General features: G+C 41.6%; 1 protein-coding gene across 1 annotated transcript; it reads left to right on the top strand.

Moving 5' to 3' along the window:
• Positions 1–737: 737 nt before the first annotated feature.
• dtd1 (D-aminoacyl-tRNA deacylase 1) lies at positions 738–26655 on the top strand. Its single transcript, XM_083978561.1, has 6 exons — positions 738–832; positions 2172–2262; positions 4370–4605; positions 6464–6561; positions 16007–16171; positions 24954–26655. Exons 1-5 carry the CDS (start codon positions 790–792, stop codon positions 16160–16162), a joined length of 624 nt encoding a protein of 207 aa, XP_083834687.1. The 5' UTR covers positions 738–789; the 3' UTR covers positions 16163–16171; positions 24954–26655.
• Positions 26656–27685: the final 1030 nt, after the last annotated feature.

Here is a 27685-nt window from a genome sequence, read left to right on the forward strand (position 1 = left end):
TGCCATAGTTGAAAAGGGGGGTCTAAAATAAAAGATGGCTCTCTTAAGTCAGCCATTAGTTAGGTAGCTGCATCCATACAGTTCATTATTTTCACTTTACCAGTTTGACATGCATTGTGTGATCATGTCTTCCATGAAATTGGCCTATGAGATGGACATATTTATGCTAGGAAGGAATTAAATGTCACATGGAATGTAAAGCAACATCACAATCTCAGCTAAACTGATCACATGAGTATGATACTTATTACTTATAGTGATATTGCATTTTGTTATAATTACCTAGTAACTTTTCCCAGTATAGACCTGTGATGCTACTGAAATAAATCCACCCAAAACCAAAAGATCAGTCAACTATGACATGAGTTTTTTGTTTACATAATTTAACAGGTTGAGGTGTATGCTGATGAAAACTGTTTTTTATTGTAACATTATTTACCATGTAACAATAGTAGGCTAATGTAGAAATCTTAATCTTCAAAGTTGCTATAGGTAGCCTACCTATCAGATAAATCTAGTGGGACAAAGGTAGAATTTTACTCAGATGCTCCTAAGTTAAGTAAAGTGATTTTTTTTTTTTAATACTGTAAATGGTAAAGTCCTATATCATTGTCAGCCACATCGTGGCTCTGAATGACTTGCTATAAGGAGCAGCCATAGACTGTAAAAGGGAGCAGCCCAGCCCCAGCGGTGTGCTGCGAGTTGTGGCCGCTAGAGGGCGACAACATCCCGTCCAACGCTGTGATTCGTCGGAAGTTGTGACAGTGTGCTCCTACCACAACCAAAACAATGAAAGCTATCGTCCAAAGAGTCACCAAGGCGAGTGTGACAGGTAAGCGGTTGTTTTCAAATGGGCGAATCTACCATGAATGAATGAATGTGATTATTTCCGGTCAGTGAGGTCACCGGCTTTCATTCATTAACCCCGCTGACCATGCAGGTTAGCTGCTAACTTAGCGTGGTTAGCATTAGCACTCCCAGCAGAATGAACGGGGCTGCCAACACACACGGTCAGGCTCGTCTCTGCTGGCTCAGCTGCCTCCTCCAGCTCCGGCGAAACCTTTAGTTGACGGTCAGTTCACTAACAATGCAAGTGTAGTCAGTGTTGGTGAATGACAGTCATACCTAGACTCTTCTCCATACCGCGTCATGCTACTCAGTGTGTTACCTGTCAGCTGGACGGCAGCCGCAGCTCATACCAGGGGCGGTCAGAGTATTTTCTGGTGGGGGGCCCAGGGGGTATCTTGGGGGGGGCACCCATAAGTAACAAAAATGAAGGCTGCCATTAAAGGGATAGTAGCATTTTTTAAAAGTGGGGTTGTATGATCTACAAATAGCCCCTAAGTACTTTAATTGCAGTAGAAGACTGTCTGCACTCCTCCCGTTAGCAACAGAGATTTACAACATACAGTGTTGTGAACAGACCAAAAGAAACGGACTATTTTCGCGGCCTAAAAGAGGTTTTACCTGAAAAGAAATACACAGTTCCATTGTTCGCTATAATATAATTTTTTCCAGCCCCTCAAAGTGCAGGAAAAACACAGTTTTTATTTGGACCTAACCAACTCACGTATCCCTCCGGCCCAGGGTTAGCGCCCGCCGATCAGCAGTTGGTTAGGTCCAAATAAAAACTGCGTTTTTCCTGCACTTTGAAGGGCTGGAAAAAATTATATTATAGCGAACAATGGAACTGTGTATTTTTTTTCAGGTAAAACCTCTTTCAGGCCACGAAAATAGGCCGTTTCTTTGAGTCCATTCACAACAATGTATGTTGTAAATCTCTGGGCAGGGCTATGAGCTGGCGTTGCTAACGGGAGGAGTGTAGAGAGTCTGCTACTGCAATTAAAGTACTTGGGGGCTATTTGTAGATCATACAACCCCACTTTTAAAAAATGCTACTTTAATCTTTAATCGCTCTCTTGAATATTTATATTGTACAGTTACACACTGTTTACAGGATGTCCTCATCTTGCTTTTAATTGCCACATTGAATCTTTCACCTTGTAAGGAAAATGCATAGACCTTTTCATTTTCCACTTGCCAATATCAAAATCAGGGCACACAGGGTGGCAAATCCAATTGCAAGGAGGGGTGGGTGCCCCCCTGTGCCACCATGGAAGACCCACCCCTGGCTCATACATTCATCAACCAGTCTGTGTGTGTTCTTGCAGTGGGAGAGGAGCAGATCAGTTCGATTGGACGAGGTCTGTGTGTGCTGCTGGGGATATCTGTGGACGACACCCAGCGGGATGCTGACTACATGTGAGTGTGTGTGGGAAGGAACTGGCTTTAAGACCCCATAGCGTCCTCACTAGATTAGAAGTCATTGTTTCATCAGTGATTTCAAATATAGTTTAAATATCATGATCAAAACAGTTCTTGTGAGGTAAAGGGTGCTGTCCAAAGCAACTTTGATTTGTTTTTGCACAGTACAAAATAGTAGGGCCCGACCGATTTATCGGCGAGCCGATTAAATCGGCCGATTATAGCCCGTTTGAAACTAATCGGTAATCGGCCAAAACTCGGCGATTGTCGCCGATATTTTCAGGAATAAAATGCAGGGAATAAAACTTGGTTTTACTTTGAAAAGATTCCCCCGCACCGGCGCCGACCTCATGACAAACTCCATCCACTACCACCTCAGTCACAGCACACAGCAGAGTGACTGATCTGTCTCAAAACCAGTGTTGCCACTGGCTTTCTGTTTCCCTTTTTTTTTTTTTTACCGCGGTCTGGTTGTGAATTAATTAATTAATGCTCGTCTCCGGCAGTGTTGGGTCCGAGATTCAACAAGCCGGTCGGGGTCGGGTTTTACCGTTATATACCGGCACAGCAGTATGCTCATTTATCACCAATAAACACAGTAGATGAGGGAGGGAGTGACTGAGCTGAGGCTGTGGGGCGGGGGTCCGCGGCGTGGAGCGGTGCGGGAGCCGGGACTCTGACTGCAGCGGGGACTATCATGTCTCTGCTCCGTGACACTGCTGTGAGACTGACCGCCGGTGAGCGCTTTGACACGGTGCCGGGCACGGCAGCAACCGCTGATCGCTTTTAATTGAAAAGAGAGAGAGAGAGGGAGAGAGAGACGCCGTGCCGTGTAAAAAAAACAACAACAAAAAAGTATCACGTGTCATGACTTCCTGTATTTGGCCCTTCAAAATAAAAGCCCATATTGATTTTGACTTCATTTTGACAAGACAGGGCTTCAAATGTTTTTTTTTTTTCATGCAAACAATCGACCAATGAAATTTTAGTCGGCTAATGATTTTTTGGTCGACCAGGCAGCCCTAATTTATATATTATATAATATATATAGATATATTATTATAGTAATACAATTTTAAAACTTAATTAAAAAAAAAAAAATAATCGGCCGATTAATCGGTTATCGGGTTTTTTTCCCCCTAATAATCGTAATCGGCATCGGCCCCAAAAAATCCATATCGGTCGGGCCCTACAAAATAGTAACTTTACTCATCCAGTTGTGGAAATTCAACTGCCCAGTATCTTGCACATTCAGTATGCACATATCCAGCCTGATGGCAGTGGGGATCTCCTCATCACAATGGTGGAAGTGATAATGATCATCACGATCATGAGTTCATACTGAATTCAAATGAATGTGGGGTGGTAAAAATAAATAAATCTAACTATACATCATTTATATACCAATTTTCATGTCTTGCCTTGAAAAGAAATCCATGGTATTGCATGTCCATGTCAAAAAACCTTTGCTTTCAATAGAGGATGCGAGGCTCAGATTTTTAGGAAAAATAGACACTTTATTGATCCGCTGGGGGAAACTTATATGTCCTACAGCTTGACAGTAATAATAATGAGGTGTGGTATTGTAGCAGCTCTGTCCAATCACTGACCCAGCCTGAGCAGACTGCAGCATAAAACACACCGGCCATCACTGACTGATAAAACATGAGCAGCATTTCACTGCAGAAGGACCTGAGTCTCCTGAGGAAAACCATGCAGCTTCTGTCCCTTCCAGTAGATGGTGTCTGTACTCAGGGACCGGTCCAGTTCACTGGTTTGCTGCACACCTAGGGGTTTATAAATGTGTGCCACCTCTGAAAGTCAGTGCCCATCTCCTTGATCTTAGTCTCATCTTGGTCTAAATAGCAAAGAAGATCCTTTTTTTTATGTTCAAGGATCATTGTCTTCTATAACAACATTTCACGATATGAGATTTACAAACATAGATTTGTATACATGATTTATATACTCCATGCTCACTTATAATAGGATAAACTCTCAAGACAATTATTTTCTACCACAATTGAGCAGATTGATCAGGAGTTATTGCTGCCACAGCTCCGACTCATCAGACTGATTCTCATTGTTTTTCTCTTGCCTCCAGAGTACGTAAGATCCTGAACCTGCGGTTGTTTGAGGACGAGAACGGGCGAGCATGGAGCAAAAGTGTCATGGAGCGGGACTTCGAGGTGCTGTGTGTGAGCCAGTTCACCCTGCAGTGTATACTGAAGGGCAACAAGCCAGACTTCCACTCAGCCATGCCTGCAGAGCTGGCTCAGCCCTTCTACAACAGCATCCTGGAGAACATGAGGAGCAGCTACAAGCCAGAGCTCATCAAGGGTGGGTGAAGCACTGACTTCCATCTTTATAGTCCTACAGTGGTGTTTTGTTGGATGTTATACATGCACGTTTCATATAAGATATATTGGAAGACTGTTACAGTGGCAAGAAAAAGGATGTGAACCATTTAGGATCTCTTAGTTTTCTGCATTAATTGGCCATTTACTGTGATCCGATCTACATCTAAGTCACAAGTATGAACAAACACATTGTGCTTAGCCTAATGCAACACAAACAATTACAATATTTCATGTTTTTATTGGACATATCCATTAAACATTCACAGTGCAGGTGGAAAAAGTAAATGAACCCTTGGATTTAAAAACAGATTGAAGCACCTTTGCAGCGAAAACCTCAACCAAATGTAACGTTTCCTGTAGCTGCAGATCACAACAGCACAACACTCAGGATGAATTGTGGACCATTGGTCCTGACAGAACTGCTTCAGCTCAGCCATGTTATTATGGGATGTCTGGTGTGAACGGCTCTCTGGAGGTCATTCCATAGCAACCCTATTGGCTTCAGGTCTGGGCTCTGACTGGGCCACTCCCAAAGGTGGATTTTCTTTTTTTGAAGCTACTCTAGATGATCTAGATAGTAGATTTATTTCAATGTTTAGGCTCATTGTTCTGCTGCATCACACAACTTCTACTGAGCTTCAGCTGGAGGACAGCCACCATGACATTATCCTGTAGGAAGCCTTGATAAACTCTGGGTGAGGGGAAACTGTCCAGGCCCTGAGGCAGCAAAGCCCCAAACCATGATGCTTCCTCCACCATACTTCACCTTTGACATGATGGTTACATGCAGTGCCATTTAAAAAAGTGTAAAAAAGTACAAAAAATTACATCTTAGTTTCATCAGTACACAAAACATTTTCCCATCAGTGTTGTGGAGTGGCAAACTTCAGGTCTGCAATGGAAAGCAAAGCAATTCATGCAGAAAACTAGGTAATTTCAAAGGGTTTACATACTTTATCTTGCCACTGTACATGTCATTACGAGTTTACACGTATAATGTCGAAGCAGGGCTGGATTTTAAATAGCTGACAGTCTATGTTTATGTCTGAGAAGTCAGTGTTAAATATTCAGGGTTCACATGTACATTAAACCGTGTGGCCAGTTTGAACGGTCCCAGGAGCTTTGGGGGAAACATGGCCAAGAAACACGGGGTTGTTACGTACAGCTACTTGTTTCTGAGCTAATTAAAAAAAAAAAAAAAAAAGTGTGGAGAGTCACTATTACTGCTACGCACTTATAAGCCTGGACCGGTGCTTTGTCCCCCTGCTGCTTTAATTGCCTGTATTCCCATCTCAGTAGGGTTATGGCAGTTTATGGGGTGGGAGGTGTGGATGATCCGGGCTGTGACGCGGTGGCTGGTGGCAGTGAATTGGGTCAGTCCACTGGGGAGCAGGTGTGAAGAACACCTTGTCCCAGCAAAGGAGGCAAAAGGCTTACTAATTAGCCGCCCCCCCCCCCTCCCTCCCCACCCCACCCCATCCTCCTCCTGAGAGGAAAAATGATGATACAGCGCTTTCTTCACCACGGCCCACAGCTTCACTGTGCAGATGGTTCCATTAATCTCACGGACCCGGTGAAGAAAGGAGAACATTTAAGTTGAAACTTCTCTCCTCCTAACAGCCCCTCCCTCCCCCCTCCCCCGCCTCATCCTCTGTCCCCAATGTCTCAAGGCTGCATGTTATCCTCCATCTTTATGAAACATTTACTGCCTTTGGCAAATAAATTCCCTCTAGTTTTTACTGCCTACTTAATATCAGGATGTGTGTCATTTCGGATGTGCTGGCCTCCTTACATCGACTAAACTGTTGAAGAAATGACTTTTGTATGCTTTTTTTCAGATGGGAAGTTTGGAGCTTTGATGCAGGTCGACATCCAAAATGAAGGACCTGTTACCATTGAACTGAACTCACCTGCTGGTACCACAGACCCCAAACAGGTACATCAAGGTTCAAGTATTTTGACTCAAACATCTTGCACCAAGATCAAGTTCTTTTTTTTTATGTATTGTCTTTCATCAGATGGAGTTTGCTCTATCATCTATCAGAGCTCAGGAAAAGCTTGTACATTCACTGGGATAAATGTTGGCTCCCGTTTATTCTTTTTTGGATCATACTTAGTTTTTTTGTTTCCTTTTAAACCAATGACAAATCAAGTGATAATTACGCTTATATAATTAAGCATTGTTTTTTTTGATATCATCAAAAATTACATAGAAATGTTATGGAAGAGATATTCAACACATGGATGTAAAAAAAAAAAAAAAAAAGCAAAAGCAGGTAAACCAAGAACATAAAAAATAGACATAATAAAAGAAAAATAAATGAATAAACTAAAATGAAAGTGAAAAAAAGAGTTAAAGAAAAAAGACACCTATACTCATATAAGTAATAATAATAATAAATCAAAGAAAATAAAAACTCAAAAGATCCATATGGACTGTATGCATAATGCAAAAGTCAACATTAGATGAGATTTAATAAAGCCATAAAGAAGGTAATGTAACGCCCCCACCCTTAACCTGAACCACTTCCACCTGTTTGAACCACTGGGCTGCAACTTAAAGTGTTGGCTCTGAAAAAAAAGGCTCCCATTTATTCTGACACTGTACAAACTTAATTTCATGCATGAAGTGCCATTCTGCTTTTCAAGGAGTCATTTTATTTCTTTACCACTAGATGGTGATGTTTGTTCTTCCATTGTGTGCAGTCACTCCAGTTTGTTGCATTACTGACTGAAATTAACAGGAACTTAAACTCAACTTAAGCAGCACAAAACATGCAAAGTATAAACAATAACAGAGCTGAAAAAGGTTGAGATGACAAAACACATTCCCTGCCTATAAAAAAATAAAATAGAATATAATAATTATAAATGCTGTGGTGTGAGAATGAATCATGACCTTTAAAGCTGCATAAACAGTGTTTTATTATGAGTCAAAAACTGTAATTTAAAAGATGTCACCTCTAAGTTCCCTTTTAGCCTCCGTTAGCTCATTGTTTTTGTTTACAACCTACAAACCGTTTAGATAAAGCTATACGCTACCTGCCCGACAGCAGACAGCAGAGTCAGCCATGAACTGGGGAACATAGTGGAGCAGTGCTGGATATTTTTCTCAGGTTGTTGAGACTGAAACAGGCAGCAAAGAGAGTGTGTGTTGGTCCAACATGTTTCAACAGGCCAGAAACTCGGATCCAAACGAATACTAATGTTGTTCTGTGCCTGTTGGTTGTGTAAACTGTTTCCAATCGCAACAGTATGTCAGCGCTTTGCTTTCAGTTTTCAGTGGCTAAAAACAAGGAATGCAAATACAGTATGAGGTGATTGTATTCGCTGTTATTGCCTGTATAATTTACAATTTCTTTTTTCATTTACCTGTTATTTAAGTCTCATGTTATTTCTGTCAGCACAGTGGTTTCTCTTTCTTTTTGGCATCATGTCTTTTGCATTTCACCGCTGCATCTTTTTTAATTGTCACAGATAAATCAGATGATCACACATCTCTGAGAATCCCTGGATAAACATGGCGACAGTAAACCTGAAACGAGTTCACTAGGAAGGCTGTTGCTGTTGGGTGAACCATGTTGTTGTGTTGTAAACTGCAGGCTCGCTTGTTTATTTATTCACTAACTCTACTTATCTCCAGCTGTGGAGATTGTGCTCAGTACTGCCGAAGTAATCCTCCTCAGCAGGAGCACACACTCTTGGTTTGTGTACACCAGAGATCAAGCACTGAAGACAAACTGCTGCAAGTTAAATACTGAAAAGATTAGTTAGTGTACTGAAATTAGAGATCTGAATGGCTCCTACAGTGTTATTTGTAAATTCCTTCCTCTGGGGAACGTGGAGATGGGATTGCTCTGTTTGGTAACAGCACTGAAACTCAATTATATTGGAACTGATATCACCATACCCAGACTTATAAGAGTTAATTAACAAGAAATACAACAAACAGTTTTTACTCACTGGGATTTTCAGTCATTTCTGTCTCAAGGGGCCAAAATACTGGCATTTTATGGATTATTTTTAATGGCAATTTCAAAGCGAGATGTACGTTTTTCTATGAATTATTTCATAAGTTTTTCCAGTGCAAATGGAGGACGACTGTGCTCAAAATGTGTGTCAACAGCTGTGAGCACCAAAGCTAGAAAGGCTGTTTGATTAATGAGCATCACTGTTTCTCTTTTCCTTCTCAATAACATGTTGCTTTATTTTCTGAATAAATCTGGTTAATGTGATAACCTTACCTAACCCTCCTATAAACCTAACCAATAACGGTAATAACTACTCTGTTCCAGCAATCAATATAAAAACTGCAGCAGCAATGAATGTTATTCTTCATCGTCACATAGTGTATTCTTGAGAGCATTTTGAGAGGACCAGTTGGGGACTAATGAAATACAAAAAATATGAATATTCCATGTAAATTTCAAATACAGCACCTGCAAGTCTGTTAGGTGTATATTACTCTATAGATCACGGGTGACCAACTTGGGTCCAATCTGGCCCCCAGGATGATCTGCTAAGTGTGAAAATTACATAAAAGACAGAAGAGGCATAATATTGTTGAAATTGCACGTATTCTTCTCAAGAAGTTTCAAGATGTTCATAATATGTTTTGTAAAAGGATAGTTCGTTAAAGTGATAATTCACCCAAAATTCAAATTTCACTAATTTTCTACTCATCCTCATGTCGACTAAGGGCTGGGAGAAGTTTCAGAGTAATCCATGCCTTTTTGGAGTTACAGCGGGGCTCCGTGCAGCACTGCATTGTCATAGGTCGGTCGCAAACGGGGCTCACTTTTCTTCGTCCAAAAAGACACGTAAAAACATCCAAATACCTCCATAGTGCTCGTCTGCAATGTCCCTCTTGTATTGAAGCCCCAACATGAGAAATTGTTCCGAAAAAAATTAAGTAAGTCTATATTTTAAGCTTGTTTGTAGCGGAAGCTCCCAGTGTCAGTGTCTTCCGCGACAAACAAGCTTAAAGCAGAAGTAAGCGGAATGTTTGTGTTAATATAAGTCTTAAATAGTTCTATCTTCTGACAGCGATCACTTATATAGACCCTTTCAGAGAGTATAAACAAATACAGGTGTTACCGAGGATACTAATTAAGGCTCCATTCAATTTAGTGTAGCAGAGCGTTTTCTAATGAGCCACACCTGTCTTTGTTTATACTCTCTGAAAGGGTCTATAGAGTGTTTGGTCTGAAACACGGGTCTGTCAGTCACTCTGCTCTGCTGTAAGCCGAGAAAACTTTCCTTGTATCCTACAACCTTTATCCAATGAGGAGAGAGAACGGCATAAAGGGGCGGTCCTCTCTGTGTGTGCAGCCAAGGGATGCGCGTGAATGTGGTGACGTAGGGACGAGGGCAGGGACTGCTAACTCCATCGGCTGACAAGAAGTTAGCCAAAACCACCGGATTGCTTACTTCTGCTTTAAAATATAGACTTACTTAATTTTTTCGGAACAATTTCTCATGTTGGGGCTTCAATACAAGAGGGACATTACATACAAGCAGTATGGAGGTATTTGGATGTTTTCTGGTGTGTCTTTTTGGACGAAGAAAAGTGAGCCCCGTTTGCGACCGTCATATGACAATGCAGTGCTGCACGGAGCCCCGCTGTAACTCCAAAAAGGCATGGATGACTCTGAAACTTCTCCCAGCCCTTAGTCGACATGAGGGTGAGTAGAAAATTTGTGAAATTTGAATTTTGGGTGAACTATCCCTTTAACTGTTAACATGTTAGAAATGTCTTTATTTGGATAAACCCTTTGAGATGTATCATCTTGTTTCCGAGGGGGTCCAAACATATAGACAAACATGAACTCATCGTACAAACGTGTTCTCAACAATACAGAAATAACGCAACACAACAAAAACAAACAAACAAAAACAGTCCACAACAATAAAGCAAACAAAGGACATAACAACGTTGGAACAATACAACCGTAAGAAGGCCACAATGGCCAACCCTGAGACTGAGATAACAGTATATTATTACTATCAGTTCACCTGTGTAGATTCAAGTGCACAAATTGATACTTTATTTCCACTGCAATGAGACTCAATATGTTTATAACTAGGACTGTCAATCTTCTACACAAATCAGATGAATTTCATTTCTAATGCTTCTTATGTTAAATAATATATTATATTTTTTTAGTTCATTATATACACCTTAGTGTTGAGCGATTTTGACATTCTCAGATCGTCCCAATCGCCCTCCCAGGAGACCGCCGATAGACCTATCTATCGCCGGGGTCCGGGGGGGGGGGGGGTCGTTCCACGTGTTCGGCGGCGGCGGCGTATGAGTTTCGCTTTTACCGTGCCCTGCTGTCATGCTGTCATGCATGCGCGCTTCTCTCTCTGTGTGTGTGTGTGTGAGGGCTAATAATGGAGAAAGAGCACTATGATCAATGAATTTCAATTTCAATTTCGTGGATCGATCGATAAAAAATAAAAATAAAAAGGTGTGCGTAGGCGCAGCCAAATAAACAGGGGATAACAAACACTCCCCTCGTAAATTTGAAGGTGCAGCTCTATGTCGTGCACAACAACAACCAAATTGTTTGTTTTATCAACATGTTTACTGTGACACACAACGTTAATTTGCGTCGTTGTGGAAGGCACACGTTGGAATGTCAGTTTCCACCTTCGAATGTTGTCATTTTGAAAATAATTTGAATTCTGTTCGAATAGCGAAGTTTGTTCTGACAGCCCTGATGTCAACCCAGCAGACATATATATATATACAGTATATATATTATAATTTTAATAAAATAAGCCTGTCTGGTGATGTCCTTGATTACATATATCTGCACATGACACGAGTGTTAGGAAATCAGTGTGTAACCTTGTGCTTCCCACAAGTCAAAAAGAACATGCATCTTCAATGAAAACATCTCAATAATATACTTATACTTCTTTGCACTAAAACAAAGGCAAAAGTTTAGAGTTCTCGTTATTCAAGATTAAATTGCACAGGATGTGGTCCCCCTGGTTTAGATGAAGCTGGACCACAGAAAATCTCTCAGAATAAACCACCAGAAATGGCTCTCAGTATCATTGATGAAAGCTGGACACATCTTAAGGCACGTCATGGAGTAACAGCGATCCATCCCTCTCAGCGTCGTGTTCCAGCCGTTAGAAACAAGTCCATATATCAATTTTCCCGAATCAATTCTGGTCACTTGCGCTGTGGCCCCGGGCCAGCCCTGGCTGCTCTCCTCTCCCCTCCCTGGGCTTGGCTCGCTCGCCCCAAAGTGAGGGATATTAAGCAGTCCTCAGAATTTTAATCTTGTCTGTTTGGGATGTTTTGCTGTGGGGGCCGAGGAGCCATGAGGCTGAACATGAGGGATAAAAGGCCAGCCAATAGGCTAAGCTTGGCACGGTGTGGGGTGGGGGGGGGGGGGGGGGGGGGGATGAAGCAATGGCCAAGAGACACTGTTCCTTTCTTTCCATGAATCAGGGATTTAGTCCACTGCAGGGTCAAGCAGCCAGCAAACAATGGTGTTATCCAGAGGAATGAAAATCATCCTTTCTGGATGTTCTCTTCGGGATGCTCAGCGGCTGCGCTTGATCCTGTTTGATCACCTGACTGTTTGTGCATTTTGCTTCGGCCTCTGGGCTGGAAGCCAACATACACAGAGATTATGTAATGTGTGGGGTCAAGACTTCATGCGGTTGTAAGTCAGAGTTTTGGGTCTGGCTGCAGCGTTAAAGGGATAGTTCACCCAAAATTCAAATTTCACTCAGTATCCTACTCACCCTCGTGTCAACTAAGAGCTGTGAGAATTTTCAGAGTCCTCCGTTCCTTCTCTGAGTTACGGGGGGGTCCGTGCAGCAGTATTTGTCCGTATAATGGTTGTGAATGGATACCAACTTTCTTCATCCAAAAAGACACACCAAAAAACATCCAAATACCTCCAGACTGCTCGTCTGTAATGTCCCTCTTGTATTGAAGCCCCGACATGAGAAATTGTTCGGAAAAAAATTAAATAAGTCTATATTTTAAGCTTGTTTGTAGCGGAAGCTCCCAGTGTCTCAGTTCACTGCTCTTCCTGTGTCAGTGCAAATCTCTCGTGATTTGCACTGACCGGCGGAACAATTTCTCATGTTGGGGCTTCAATACAAGAGGGACATTACAGACGAGCACTATGGAGTTGACAACCATTATATGGACAAATACTGCTGCGCGGACCCCCCGTAACTCAGAGAAGGGACGGAGGACTCTGAAAATTCTCACAGCTCTTAGTCGACATGAGGGTGAGAAGATAATGAGTGAAATTAGAATTTTGGGTGAACTATCCCTTTAACGTTACAGTTTGAAATGCTGATTAATGGCAAAGAAAGAACCACGTGTTTTCCTGTGTTCAGTTTGTATTTGGAAGTTGAATCTATTCACATCTCCTTGTTTTTATGTGTTATATCATCACATACACGAGACGTCAGGCCTGCTTTCATACTACGGCATGTTAATGGGTTCAAATGGGAATAACACTGGATTTTTTTTGTGCTCTCTGAATAATGTAATGTCTTACGCAGTGCTTTGGATTTTTTAAGATGACATTCAGTTCATAAATATTTCTATGGCAACCATTAAAGTTTTAGCAACTGTGTTTACAGGCCTTTTCCCGATGACGAGTAGCTTACCCACTTTTTCATCACTGTTGTGGTGTTTCATGAAGCGTGAAGAATATAACAAGAAAAGGAGGAGGAGCGGGTTTGATTGGAGTGGTGACTAGTGGCACTGAGTGGCATTGTTAAGAGCTGTTTTGGAGTGTGTGAGGCGGTGGATGCAGTCAAAACAATAGAGTCATTGAAGTGATCATATGACAACCCAGAATAGCTGCAAATGAGGAGAGAATAGAACCAGGCTGTGTTCTCAAAGACGAGTCAGATGTGCTCGTGTTGGTGTGTGGCGCTGACGTGTTCATCCTTATTAGTTTAATTAAAATATTCATTCTCACGCATGGAGGCAGCGTTGGGTTGATACTGGGGTCATGATGCAGCATGTTTTTCCTTACAAAATGTGATATGCAGGGTATTTATGCAATGGCATTGTAGGGATTTGCTAAATTGCACCCTAAGTATGAAAAGTATGGGAAAGTATTGAATTTGATTTTATACATTTCCAGGTCTGGAAAGGTATGGAAAATGGAAACTATTGGATGGCCTGGGTTTTGTCTTTTGTGAAGTTATTTGGGTTAATTATTTTGTATGCACTATTGTACTCAGCTACAATCTCCTGAGAATGATTTGGTGACATAATGGCATACAAATTCAGAGTAATGAAAACAAACGATTAATTGCATAATCTATTAACATGATACACATCTAATTACTCAGATGTCACAAATTATATAAAAGTCTGGAAACTAGGGTCTGGAAAAATAAATTAGAAATTTGTAAGAACCCTACATATAGCACCTTTTAAAAACATGAGTTTGAGTTTGGGGGTGGGTGGGAATACTGGTTTTGCGGGACTGCAGATGGATCTTAGCTTTAGAGCTAAATCTGGCATATTTTCATATTGTATGTTCGTGAATATCCAGAGTCCCGTTACAAATAAACAAATAAATGAAATGAAAAGTATACATGATAAAAGGAGATAAGATGGGATGAAAGAGTTAAAATAGAATGGGGAACTAAACCAACTAGGGGGATAAGGAATAGGAATCATCATGATAAAAGAGGACGACATCACATAAAAGCAAGTCTGTAAAAGTAGGTTTTAAGAAGTGATTTAAAAGATGTCACTGAGTCCGCTGAGTACTTTATCACATAAAATGCTGGGAATATTTCTCATCTTGACTCAAACTAACACTCCTTCTGGGTCAAAAGGTTTATCTTCTCGCGCATGACGATAATATTTCATGTCGCAAAATGAAGTCATGTCATAACGTTCTCAAAGCAACAGGAGGAAACTGGCTACTCCTGTGTCAACATACAGTACAACATTTTCCTCTTTCTGCTATATATGTGTGACTTTTTTGCAAAGAAAATGCGCAGATTATAAAATCTCTGCATATTTCATACATTTTGCACAGAAATCAGAATTTTTTGCAGTGAAAGCTGATTGGTGTGCCTCCACCCTCTGAGCCACCATGAAGCTTGGGTTTGATATGTTTTACAAGAAAAAGCAGAGACTCAAACACCTTTTTATTGTTTAAGTCTTGTGTTCAAGTTTTATGTTTCCTATTAGGCAACAAATAACATTAGTGTTGAGGCCACTCTGAATACAGACTGTGTGTATTTCTCTGTGAAATGAAGCTAACCCTAACCCTTTATATAGAACTTTGTCCCTCACTTCAATCCAAAAAGAGACACAGAAATACAGTTTTATACAACATGTGACCTTTTAATATTAACATTTCAGTTGAATGTTAGTTGAATCAAGAAGTGTTTTGCTACAGGTTTATTCATGTTTATTTTCATTACATTGCTAGTATTACTTTCGGCCACTATTGCCACCTTTGAAAAAGACACTGTCATTATATAATATTCTATTTCCATAAAGTTGGAGGACTTACAAGACACCCCAGAAATGCTGGCTCCTGCACTTCCTACAATGCAACATGCCCAGCCCTCCCTAATGTGTGTAAACTTAACAAAGCAGATGATTTTGTGTGTTGTATTTCTGCAATATTTCAGTGAAGTTACAAAGAATATATTTTTGGCTCTCAAAAGTCATTAGTAAAGGTCAGCTTGCCACTCTGAATGAAAGAGCAGGGTTTTTTTTTCTCGGCTCACTATTTTGCAGTCATCATGTATGAGAGTAACAGTTGGAGGCATCAGATTCAGAAAAGGTTTCCTTTTTTCTTCCAACTCCTTGGTAAGGGCAATAACAAGGCAGGATGCAAGCTTTTCTATTAATTATTCATGAAATGTCTTCTAAAGAGAATTCAAAACAGTTTGACGTGACTATAATATACAGAGCATGTTATGGGAACGTTAAAGTTGAAGATACTTTATTAACCCTTTTCAGGAAATGACATTGTTACCACAGCAGCACCAAACAAAGACCACATAGACACAACATACATAAAAATACACAATCACAACATATTGCACAACTCGTTAAAGCATGGACAAGTAGATAAAAGTAGCAAGGTCTAAAAATAAAGATTAAAAAGAGGGCAGTACCACTGATAAAAGGAGACACAATAACATGACTAGTACTGTAAGTTCAAAAGCCTAATGGCAGCCGGAAGAAAGGACTTGAGGTCTTCTCTCAGTTTTGCATTTAGGAGGGATTAAAGGCCTCAATGGTATGGCGTGGGTGCCGGTCATTATTCAGGATCATGGAACGTGAATTTAACTGAAAGATAAAAGAATTTATTCATGACAAAGGCTTCTCTCATTTGTGTTTTCTTCAGCTGTCAAAACAGGAGAAGCAGCAGCAGAGGAAAGAAAAGACGCGCACCAAGGGCCCCTCGGAGTCGAGCAGGGACAAGGGCACGCTGCGCTCCCGACAGGACCCCAACACCAGTAGTGGAGCAGACGGTGATGTGTCTTCAGAAAGGGAGCCCTAAGATAACAGGGTGAGAGAGTGAGAAGATGCACAAACATACACACACACACACACACACACACAGATAACATTCATTCAAATACTAGACAGCTGATCTTTAAAATATGGACAAGTGTCTCCAATAGAGGTTCGTCCCAAAGAGTGCAATTAGAAACCTTAAGTCATTCACCATGTTGTCAAGGTTCATCTTAAGTGCATCTCTATGTAAAGTTTTATTTATTTGTAGGGACTGTGAAATAGTATGAAATATGATATGTACAAAATAACTTCCACCTACATACAAAGAAATACACAAATCCCAAGTAAGTGAGCTTTGGCAAGAAAAGTGAGAGGATAAAAGTTAAGACAAAACAATAGAATTTTCTTCAACAAAAACAAAGAGGAACAGATGAAAAAAAAGAAATATACCGGGTAGATATGTTTAACAGCAAGTCGTGTCTTTTTCCAAACAGTTAGTGAATGGGAAGTTGCATAAGGAGGTGGTAATCGAACACATTTCTTTAGCACTATAAAGAGAAATATATATAGCTGCTCAACATGATTGATTTGTTTGGGGTGATTTTTTTTTTTTTTTTTTACAGATATAGATTTTGGGGCCAATGCTAAATTTAGTTTGCCTTTTTAGCTGCTGTTCTTTTTTCTTTTAAATTTAATTTCCCATCACTTCAGCTTGACTAACTTTAAGAGAACATAGTGTCAGAATGTAAGTAAGTAAATGTGTTGGTAATTTTAAGTCTCATCTGTGGAAGTGACAGCAGTGGTCTTTATAGGTCAAACCTCAGCTCAGTTCAGTACTATTGCAACTGTAGCACAGATCAAATTTGAACGCTGTAACATTTATGAAGAAGAACAAGATATATTTTCCCTTCTGAAGTGGGCAATAATACATTTAGCTATAATTGTTTTTAACATTTGGCATTTTTATTTTATTTGATTTAATGAATTAAATATATTAATATTAATGTTAATATAAATACATTCATATTAACAAACATGAAAGGTTTACTAATTGATTTTTGGCCACTTTGGGGTAGTGCAACAAGGTGAAAACACAATATTGCCGTATTATTACCTCAAACAAATAATTAAGAGCAATTAGGTAATGTGTGTGTGTGTGTGGCTTTTTTCCGACTAGTTGATGGACGGAAAAAAATGTGTAGGCTATATAACGTACACTTTAACGGGTGTATTATTTTGTGACAGGACTTGTTGAGTCAATTAACGGTGCATTTTTATCGTTGTTGTCATATGATTTATGGGATGTGCCTTTCATTTTGGGGCTTAAAAACGCCACCCTTCGAGTGGAAATCTTAAAGGTATAATATGTAGGAATTCCCCCCATCTAGCGGTGCGGTTGCATATCGGAACGTATTCTTGATGTTGCATTCACGTGAAATCGGGCAGACGTCAGACAGACAACAGAGGCTGCATGTAACATACATCTCTATGTGTTTTTTTTTTACCTTTCTGCAACATGAATTTCCCCTAGGGGACAATAAAGCTGAAGTTGGATAAACAAGCGTCTATGTAAACAAGTGGTCCGCCAGCACGAGGCAAAACAATACAGACGTGACAATATCTTGTCATGGTGATGTGGTATTGTTTATCTGACCCACGTTTTACCGTCTTTCTCTCGTCGAGTAAAATGACATCCGGTTGGTTTGCCGACGGCCGTCTGCCTGACTGCACCTGAATGCAACATCAGTGCCTCCGTCCTTCCTCACACTACACAGTGGTGACAGTTTTAACAGGCCGAGCCAACAGCTCCGCTGAGTTTCTATGGTTACCTACGGTCAAAAACTTGGGCGGTATTACGGTAATACCGTATACTGCAGGTATTTAAAAATAGCAACGGTATCAATTTCAATACCGTCATGAAAAAATGCAATGCACTTATACAGGAGATAAGGATTAAATATTAAATAAAAGTAATTTAATGTCTAAAATTAATTATATGTCCAGTGGCACTTATGTGTGGTTGAATTTTAAGTTAGTTTAATATGTTTTAGCCTATTTTTAAACACCCCGCCCCTCTCCGCTCCCCCGTCGGACACGTTCCTCATAGTCACTCTCACTCACACACACACATCACACAGCCAGATCGCTCTGCACACAGTTTATTAACTTGATTAGTTTCAAAAAGTCGGTCGGGTTTTACCGTTATGCCTGTTATTTCACCAATAAACACAGTAGATGAGCGTGAGTGACTGAGCTGAGGCGGGTGGGGTGGGGGGTCCGCGGCGTGGAGCGGTGCGCGACTCTGACTGCAGCGGGGACTATCATGTCTCTGCTCCGTGACACTGTGAGACAGACCGCCGGTGAGCCTGTGGGATGGGTCCCGCTAATCGTTGAAAACACCAGTGATACGTCTCCAAACCAGAAACTTGGAAAAAGTCGCTCTTGACAAGAAAAAAAAAAAAAGAGGGACCGGACCTGCCGTGCCGTGTAAAAAAAAAAAAAAAAACTGACAGCGAGTGCGTGTCATGACTTCCTGTATCTGGCCCTTCAAAATAAAAGCCCTATAGCCTTTCATATACAGTTCGGTCATATTGATTTTGACTTAATTTTGACAAGACAGGGCTCCAAATGTTTTTTTTTTTTTCCTGCGACCAATCGACCAATGAGATTTTGGTCTGCTAATGTTTAGCCCTAGTATTCAGTTTCTGAATGGTGAATACACAAGCCAATGTTTGGTAATGCCACTTACGTCATCATTTTTAATTAGTCACGGTAATACCGTATACCGTGGTAAAATGTGGAGGAAGTTTGACGGTATCAAAATGTGGATACCGCCCAAGCCTAATGCAACATGGCCGCCTCGGTTCGGTGCGTCGCCCACTTATGTATTTGTAACGACTTGTAACAACTCATTCTAAGGTACCAGAAAGCTTTCATTTGTATGCGGGTGTGATTCAGCTTCAGTGAAATACGTGTTTATGAAAGCAATAAAAAAGCCAAATAAGTTACATACTGGGGCTTTAAAAACGCTCCGCCATCACGTTCCTGTGTAAAGGGTGAAAATGCAAAAGTCTGCTCCGATTTGCTCACGTCGTACACATGTCGTACACATTTACATCACAAGCATGCGCCAGTACAGGAAAATAACAACAAACATTCCACAAACGTTTGTGTCACCGTATGCACGCAGATTTCCCCCAAAAAAACACTCCTCCAAACGCGTAATGAAAAGTGAGAACACAACGCAACTTTTGCGTTTTCTGTTCAGATCTGTGTAAACATAGCCTTATTGTCAGTAACGGCATTATAACGGGGGGGAAACAGTAATTTTTTTGATCTTGTTACTGAAAAAACTAGCACCGGGCCTGTTAGTAACGCTGTTATCTTTTTTTAACGCTGTTAATTCCCAACACTGGTCATGTGTGACATGGCAGCTTGAAATTTGCAGTGAGAAGTAGCACCAGTCCCTCCAACATCTCTGTTTTTCCCTTTTTCCTGTCTGTGCCTGCTTCCTTTGTTGTTGCTGACATTGCAGCGAAACTCGGCAACGCTCTGGAGAGACAGACCTGTTTGTTTCTCATTCTGTGGCTCATATTGCGGGGATGAGGGAGGAGGGGGTTTGGGGGAGGAGGGGGGGTGGCTCTTATTTGCCTTCAGTATTTGTTTACTAGTGCAAAAACAGTGGAGTTGTGGGAGAATAGAGCCGGGGAGGCATTGAGTCAGCTCCCTCCGTGTCCTCTCTGCTCTGCCTGCTGAGGCTGCTGCTGCTGCTGCTGTGGCTGCTGTGGCTCCGCTCCCTGTGTCAACTCTGGCAGACACGCACATGAACGTATCCGCCGTCGACCTGCGCTCAAACAGCCGCCGCTCTTTATGCAGATACGCGCACACAGATAAAATCATGCTCAACAACGATATAAACATTTACAATTCACCACGATGGTGTGTTGTTATTTTTGTCTTGTTTGTTACTGGCTCATCTGTTGTGTAACACCTGACACACACACGCAGTTCCATGTGGAGCCTGTAGCTCTATCCCAAACTCTTGTGCAGCAGGGGGGCCCTGCACTGTAATCCCAAAGTGCTTGTTGGGTAAATGCGTGCCCCAAGACATGGAGGCTTCAGCACCTCGTTACGTAAGGACTTTTTGTCTGACACAGAGCCACAGCCAGGGAGATGGGGAGAAAGTGGGAGACACGCAAAGAAAGAAGAAGCTGAAAAATAAGTCGAGAGTTATTTGGTTTATCAGCACTTCTGAAAATGTGTGTGCTGTGGTGGGGTGGAAGAGGGGAAGTTTGGATGTAAGAGAGATGTCAAACAAAAGCCTTGCTTGCTTGGCTTTGTCAATGCATATTTTAAAGAGGGAATTGGTGTTCTTGAGGTTTTCTTTGTATGGCTTAGAAACTGAGCAGTGTGTGCGTTTTTTAATAAGTGATTTCTGACAGTCCTCCATTATCTCCTCCAGTCTCCCTTCCCTCCTGTCTTTTATATCAATTTTATATAAACAGCTTACACAAAGGTTTCTGCTGTGAGCGACTTCTTCTCCACACTGAAAATTACTTTTCTAATTTAAAGGAGAACTATGCAAGTTTGTTTCGGTTACACTCCTCTCGCCCATGTGCATTTGTTTTCAACGAAGCCGGCCAAAAATCAATAAATGGAGCGGTGGATGACGTTACATAACATATACGATGTTACGGAGCGCGTTTGTGTTGCGGTGCTGCAGAGATGAGAGCTGGGACACCGGAGCGGCGACCAGGTACTACACCGATGTTACAAGGAAGGTTGGTTTTCAGCCGTGAGACACCAGGTGGAAGGCAGAGAGCCTCCGTTGTCACTCCTAACAAGTCACAAGTCATGTATCACAATTACTCCGGAACTTTTCAATTAAAGGGATAGTTCACCCAAAATTCAAATTGCACTCATTATCTACTCACCCTCATGTGGACTAAGGGCTGGGAGAAGTTTCAGAGTCCTCCGTGGCTTCTCTGAGTTACAGGTGCATGTCCATATAACAGTTGCAAATGGATACCACTTTTCTTCGTAACAAAAAGACACACCAAAAAACATCCAAATACCTCCATGCTGCTTGTATGTAATGTCCCGAAATGTGAAATTGTTCCGAAAAAAATTAAATAAGTCTATATTTCAAGCTTGTTTGTAGCGGAAGCTCCTCTTGGACGGACCAGGAAGAGGAACTTCCGCTACAAACAAGCTTACATACACCGAGACCCCCTGTAACTCAGAGAAGCCAAGGATAACTCTGAAACTTCTCCCAGCCCTTAGTCGACATGAGGGTGAGTAGATAATGAGTGCAATTTGAATTTTGGGTGAACTATCCCTTAAGGTAAAAATATAGCATAGCCACGGGAGAAATCCTGCTTACCGTAGTTCCTCTTTAAGCTGCAAGTAGCAATGAACGGGCCCCGGCGCCCTGGGCCCCGTGGAGGGGCTCGCAATGCACTGTTCCAAGTGTCTGCACAGCGTAGAGACTGCCGGGCTCTGAGGGACCACGGGGCAGCAGATACGAGGGATTGCATTTTCATATGCATTTATGAACTATGCCCACCAAGAAGAGGCGGAGCCACTTGATAGACAGACGTGTCTGTGTATCAGACCACAAAGTGAAAATGTGAGAGAAATAACATAATTGTCTGTCAAGATTTCCTTTTTATTCAGTCTGTTGCGCTGTGAGTAGACTTCATGTGAGTGTCATCGAATGTGAAATTAAGGGGTGATTTCCTCTTTAAAGGGATAGTTCACCCAAATTTCTAATTTCTCTCATTATCTACTCACCCTCGTGTCAACCAGGCACGTGCACACATAGGGCCCAAAGGGTGCTTGAGCCCCTGCCCTTTTTGCCTCGTATTAAAAAGTGCCCTTTTTTTAATTTTTTTTTTTCAATAAATGCATTCCTGTTGTGCATGAGGATGTAAACAACCGCGCTGTAAAAATGCCACGGTTATCTACCGTACGCATTTCCTTCCTAATATACACGGTATTGTGTATGTCTACGTTAGTGTGTGTGTGTGTGTGTGTGTGTGTGTGTGTGTGTGTGTGTGTGTGTGTGTGTGTGTTGTCCGCTGCTGCTCCGCTCTGTCCCTCACTGAGGGGCGGGGCTGCCCCGCGCAATGCGCGCTCCCTCACATGCACGTCCAGAGAGAGAGAGAGAGAAGCAGAAGCTGCTGCCTCATCGATAACTCTGTGTTATCCAGATGAGACGCGACAGTGGAGAGACTTGTGTCGAATCTTGTGAGTTATAAATCCACCAACATCACTTCCTTATCGGTTCTGACAAGTCGCCGTCCACTTATTCAACGATCTTAATATGAGTCATATTTCAGAAAAGCGCCCATTTGTGTTTGTTTAGCTCAGTGCTTGTTAAGAGTTAAGCCCCACCCCGTCCTCTGTCTAACATCACCTGAATGTAGTGAACAACAACAGCAACAGGAGGAATCACTCACTCAGCTTGATTTCACTGACTATTTGAATTTGTTTCCAGATATTGAGTTACTGGTAATTGTGACTTTGCTGTTGTAAATATTGCTGCTGTTCTGAAATATGCACAGTAGCAGTCACAGTAGTCATTTCTTGGTTGTGTGTGTGTAGCCTGTAGGCTTAGGCTAGCCTACTTCTATTTTGCACTTGCACTCACATGATTTTTTTTCCTGCAATGTTTATGTGCACCCAATACCATATTAGCCTTAGCCTACCAGTTCAGAAGTCATGACTCTGTTTCGGGAAGTTGGGAAATTGGTCCAGCATGTTGACTGCAGTCCTGAAGGCGTGCAGGCTTTCTCTACCGACTAAATAGTGACTGTAATTTATTTTAATTTATTTATTTTGATATTAAGGCCTGAAAAAATTGTACATAGCCTACTGCCCTTTTCTGATGTTGAGCCCCTGCCCCTCTATAGTCATGTGCACGTCCCTGGTGTCAACTAAGGGCTGGGAGAAGTTTCAGAGTCCTCCGTGCCTTTTCGGAGTTACAGGGGGGCTCCGTGTAACACTGCATGTGATGGCTGAGATTCCTTCCTGGTCCGTCCAAATCTCCCGCGATTTGCACTGACGCCGGCGCAAATCGCACGAGATTTGGATGGACCAGGAAGAATAGTGCTGGGAGCTTCCGCTACAAACAAGCTTAAAATATAGATTTATTTAATTTTTTTTGGAACAATTTCTCATGTTGGGCCTTCAATACAAGAGGGACATTACAGACGAGCAGTATGGAGGTATTTGGATCTTTTTTGGTGTGTCTTTTTGGACAAAGAAAAGTAAGCTCCGTTCGCTACCGTCATATGGACATGCAGTGCTGCACGGAGCCCCCCGTAACTCAGACAAGGCACGGAGGACTCTGAATCTTCTCCCAGCCCTTAGTCCACATAAGGGTGAGTAGATAATGAGTGAAATTTGAATTTTGGGTGAACTATCCCTTTAACTTGCTGACTGCACTGCAGCCATGGACAAAACGCATCCACAGAAGACGTACCGTATCCATAGCAACCGGAGACTCCAAAACGATCTCACGTCTCTCTCACCATGAAACACACTCCTCTTGACTGAATAATTGTTACCAACTGAAGCTTTAAAGATGGAAAATACAATTTCATGGGGGCACAATCGCCAAGATATTCATCTGTACAATCAGTTACACTAAGGGCCGGAAATGCTCCTGTGGTATGAGGCAGTTTGGACCATGTGTGCTTGAGTTGGAGAAGTGATTATTTATCCTGGGATTGTGTGATAAACACATACACACTTACATATACATCTCTATAGTCAGTGTGTTACCTGCAGTAGACTCAGATTAGCCTATTTATAGAGGAGCAGACAGGAACACTGGTACAGAGTGATGGGGCCTTCAGCAAAAATGTTTCATTGTCACTTTCAAAAATGCCCACTGAAAAAAGAGCGATATTTATGCTTAGTTTAAATTATTTAAATTTATTTTAAATATTCACTTTCATTTCTCCAACCATTGAACAAACTATATTCCTACACACAACTACAGTACACACTTAATAAGTCCATAGATCTTCTCTGTAGGTGCACTTATCTACTGTATATCTACTCCACTGACCATGTGTAAGTATACTTCACACAACCCCTCCATCTAAAAACCACAACTATCACTTTGACTTTTATTTTTTGATTTAAAGGGACAACGAGGAGTTTCTCCAGCGGCAGAACGAAAAATTCCGTGACAATAAAAAAGTCTCATATTAATGTGGATGAATCTACGTTACCCACACTTGTTAATGGGCCCATTTTCAATAAATATATCGTTTTGTCTCTATCGTTATTTTGTTATTATTAGTGGGGGCGGAAATGCTGGGCGAGCCGACCAGTGTTTCCTTACTTTCGGTTTTGCGGCGAATCATGAGAATAATGCCGCCGAATCACAGTTTATGGTCGGGACTACGACGGTATGTGATCGTCTTTGAACCTCTGACTTTAATTCTTGATGAATGAAAACATGAGTCTGTCTTGCGCCGGTCAAAGAATTTCACGGTGCACGGAGGCTCATAAATGAAAACGCTTCGCTTTTCCAAAACTCCTCGTTGTCCCTTTAAAAAAAAAAAAGTGACACACATGATTGTTTTTTTCCTTCATTAAATTCTCACAACCTGGTGTGATTAGTGATAGTGACTAATGTCAGTACACATTTAGTATGTTTTACTGTGTAATTAAATGAGATCATTCATATTTAATGTGCCTCTTGTGGCTGCTGGTTTGAAAAGTTGTGCTCTTAAACTTTTAAACTAATAACACAAATCAATGATGCCAAATGATAAGAAGCAAACACCAAAAACTCTGTTCTGTTTTCTCTCATGCAGTGGTCACACCAGGGACGTGACAGTGAGCCCAGTTTCCTCAGGAAGGCCTTACTTCTCAGAGACTTACACCTGATTGTGGATTGCTCCCCATTCTTGTTTGGAAATCAGCTGGATTCTTTGGGCCTGCTGCAAACATCCTCCACTTGCTGCTGCTCTTCAGCCTCTTCTCTTTGGAATTACATAGGCCCTGCTGGGTATCAATCAAGTAGCAGAGGTGATGTGAGGGATTGATAAGAGGGAGCATTGGGGATACGTGATAGATCAAACATCATATGGCCAAGTACTGTAGCTTTCTGTCTTTTTCCTGCTGCCGTTGGGTTCAGGTTTCTTCCTCCATCCCTGCTCAGAGACAAAACACTGACACTAAAGCACAGATGAGTTCCATCTCCTCATCTATCCACCTTTTTCCGAACGTCAAAAACGTAAGCCAGTTTTGCTCCTCCGGTGGAATTTTATGTTTACGTTTCCATAGTTTCGGTAGTCGCGGTAAATGCATGTTTTTTGTTTTGTTTTTTTCCAATGAAAATCTGTAAAACGCATGGATCATCACACCAGCTTTTAACAGTGGATATCACACAAATTGACATCCGTGTTAAAAGCCAGTGTTATAGATCCATGCGTTTACCGCAACTATGACAACGACTGAAAACCATGGAAACGTAACATACAATTCCAGCAAAACCGGCTTTTGCCATGTGCAAAAATGTTTCTTAGTCACTTGTCATCATGGACTGTATGTTTAGAGGCCAAAAATAAATTTTCTCCAGCCCACAGGTCTTCTCCATAGGGTGCCACCTATTGAGACCAAATCAATTCACAGAATTCATATTTTAGAGCAAAAGGTGTGTAGACTTTAAAGGGATATTTCAACATTTTGGCAAATTCGCCTATTGCTATAACCCCTATAGTCTTATGAGTAGGTTCATTACCTTTAATTGTCGGTGCAAGCTGTTTTTAGATCAGTGGGGCAGAGATGCAAGCTGCTCAGTGAACACAATGGAGGCTCATGGTATTTCTACGTTTCCCTCATCAGACTAAATACACAATCCAACAACTCCAAAACACTCTGGTGGACAAGTTGTGACCTGCACATTCACCACGCTATGAAATTATAACGTATAATTATGTAGCATTACGACGCATGAAGCAAATACTCAGAACTACTTCTGCTTTTAAAATCACTTCGCTCAGCAGCCGTGTCTGGAATGTAGTTCCGGTTACGTATTTACCTTGAAAACAAGTCCGTCTAGTGTAAAGACATACAGATACTACAGACAAACTACAGGGGTGCAACGTGGCACTATTAAAAAAGAAAAGAAAAAGAAAACAACTCCTAAGACTATTACTATATATAGGGATCATGGCAATAGACAGATTTGTCAAAATGTTGAAATATCCCCTTAAACTGCTGTCCACATTAGCTCTCTGGTTAATGTGAGTTGTTCCACTTTAGAGAAAATGTGTAGACCAACTATAAGTAAATCCTCTTTTGGACTGCAGGGTGGGTTAGTGCCGTTGTGCTGACTTCAGCTGTTGTTGATTTGGTCGATCAGGTAGCGACTACAAGTCATTTTGTCTCAAATACCTGGAGAGGAGCCAGCTGTGCTTCACTGTCACTGTACTCCTGGACCAGTCTGTCTGGGCTTCACAACAATACATATACGCTATTTATCAAGCTGGTGTTATTATTATTATTATTATTATTATTATTATTATTATTATTATTATTATTATTATTATTAATGAAGTGTTTGTCTCTTGATGACGGACCAGAATGTACATTTTGTTGTCATTTTATAAAGACGTCATTAGAAACAGTGACCCATGCTGTGTGTGTTTATTCTGCTCCTTTTATATATGATGCAAAAGCAACAATGCATGTCCTTATTTCTCCTCTCAGCATCACCACCTGGCCTGTCTATACTGTCCCAGCTATAGCTTTTCTTTTCTTTTATAGCTTGAGCAAGCTATTCATAGCCAACCATAGTGTAGAACACTCCCTTCTTCCTCTCTCTCTCTCTCTCTCTCTCCCTCCAAAGGTGCTGAGCTGAGCTTCCTCCATGTTGTGGTGGAGAGGAGCAGCCCGGGCCGGGGAAGACGTGACCCAGATACGTCTGTTAGCTATAGCTGTAGCCTCGTAGCTCCTCACACAGGGCTGGAGCTGCAGCTCTGTGATCCCGACACTGGACAGGTTCCACAGTGAGCAGGAAGTCTGTGGGGCCTCGGAATATTGATGCACTTGTAAACATCGGAGAGGACCGCGACTGATCAAAGCTTGTAATGGGGCCGAGAACGAGCGGCGCTGCTGAGTGGGGCAGATGTTAAAGGGGTTTTTATCTGTCTGTGGAATCACCTGTGTGTTTCAAAGCAACATGGCTGCTTGGTGTGCCTTTGTGTCGAGTGGGAGTGGGCGCGGCGTCGGTCGGACATGGGAAAGTGGGTTAAATTCCAGGAATTCTCCAACATCTGAAGCCATACTGTTTCTGCTTGTCTTCTCCACAACTTATCTTACATCTTGTGTGTGTGAGAGAGCCCTTTGCCAAACCCACTGGCTATGGAAAAACAATTTAACTGGATTTAATTTGTTGCCCCCTCCTCCTTCCTCTTCCCTCCTTCCCCTCCAGTTTTTTTTTCTTTTGTGTGCCTGTGAGAGGCTGGAAATTCATCTTGTTTAGTAACTTCATGCCCAGTCTGAACTCGCTTTGCAAGTTAGTCAGGCCAAGTTTCATGGC

Source organism: Trachurus trachurus (assembly GCF_905171665.1).
Source record: "Trachurus trachurus genome assembly, chromosome: 1".
Classification (NCBI taxonomy): Eukaryota; Metazoa; Chordata; class Actinopteri; order Carangiformes; family Carangidae; genus Trachurus; species Trachurus trachurus.

Coding starts and splice junctions, on each gene's coding strand:
- dtd1 (XM_083978561.1), top strand. CDS start 790: ATGAAAGCTATCGTCCAAAGAGTCACCAAGGCGAGTGTGACAG. Junction 4,606..6,463: donor CAAGCCAGAGCTCATCAAGG/GTGGGTGAAGCA, acceptor GCTTTTTTTCAG/ATGGGAAGTTTGGAGCTTTG. Junction 6,562..16,006: donor GTACCACAGACCCCAAACAG/GTACATCAAGGT, acceptor TGTTTTCTTCAG/CTGTCAAAACAGGAGAAGCA.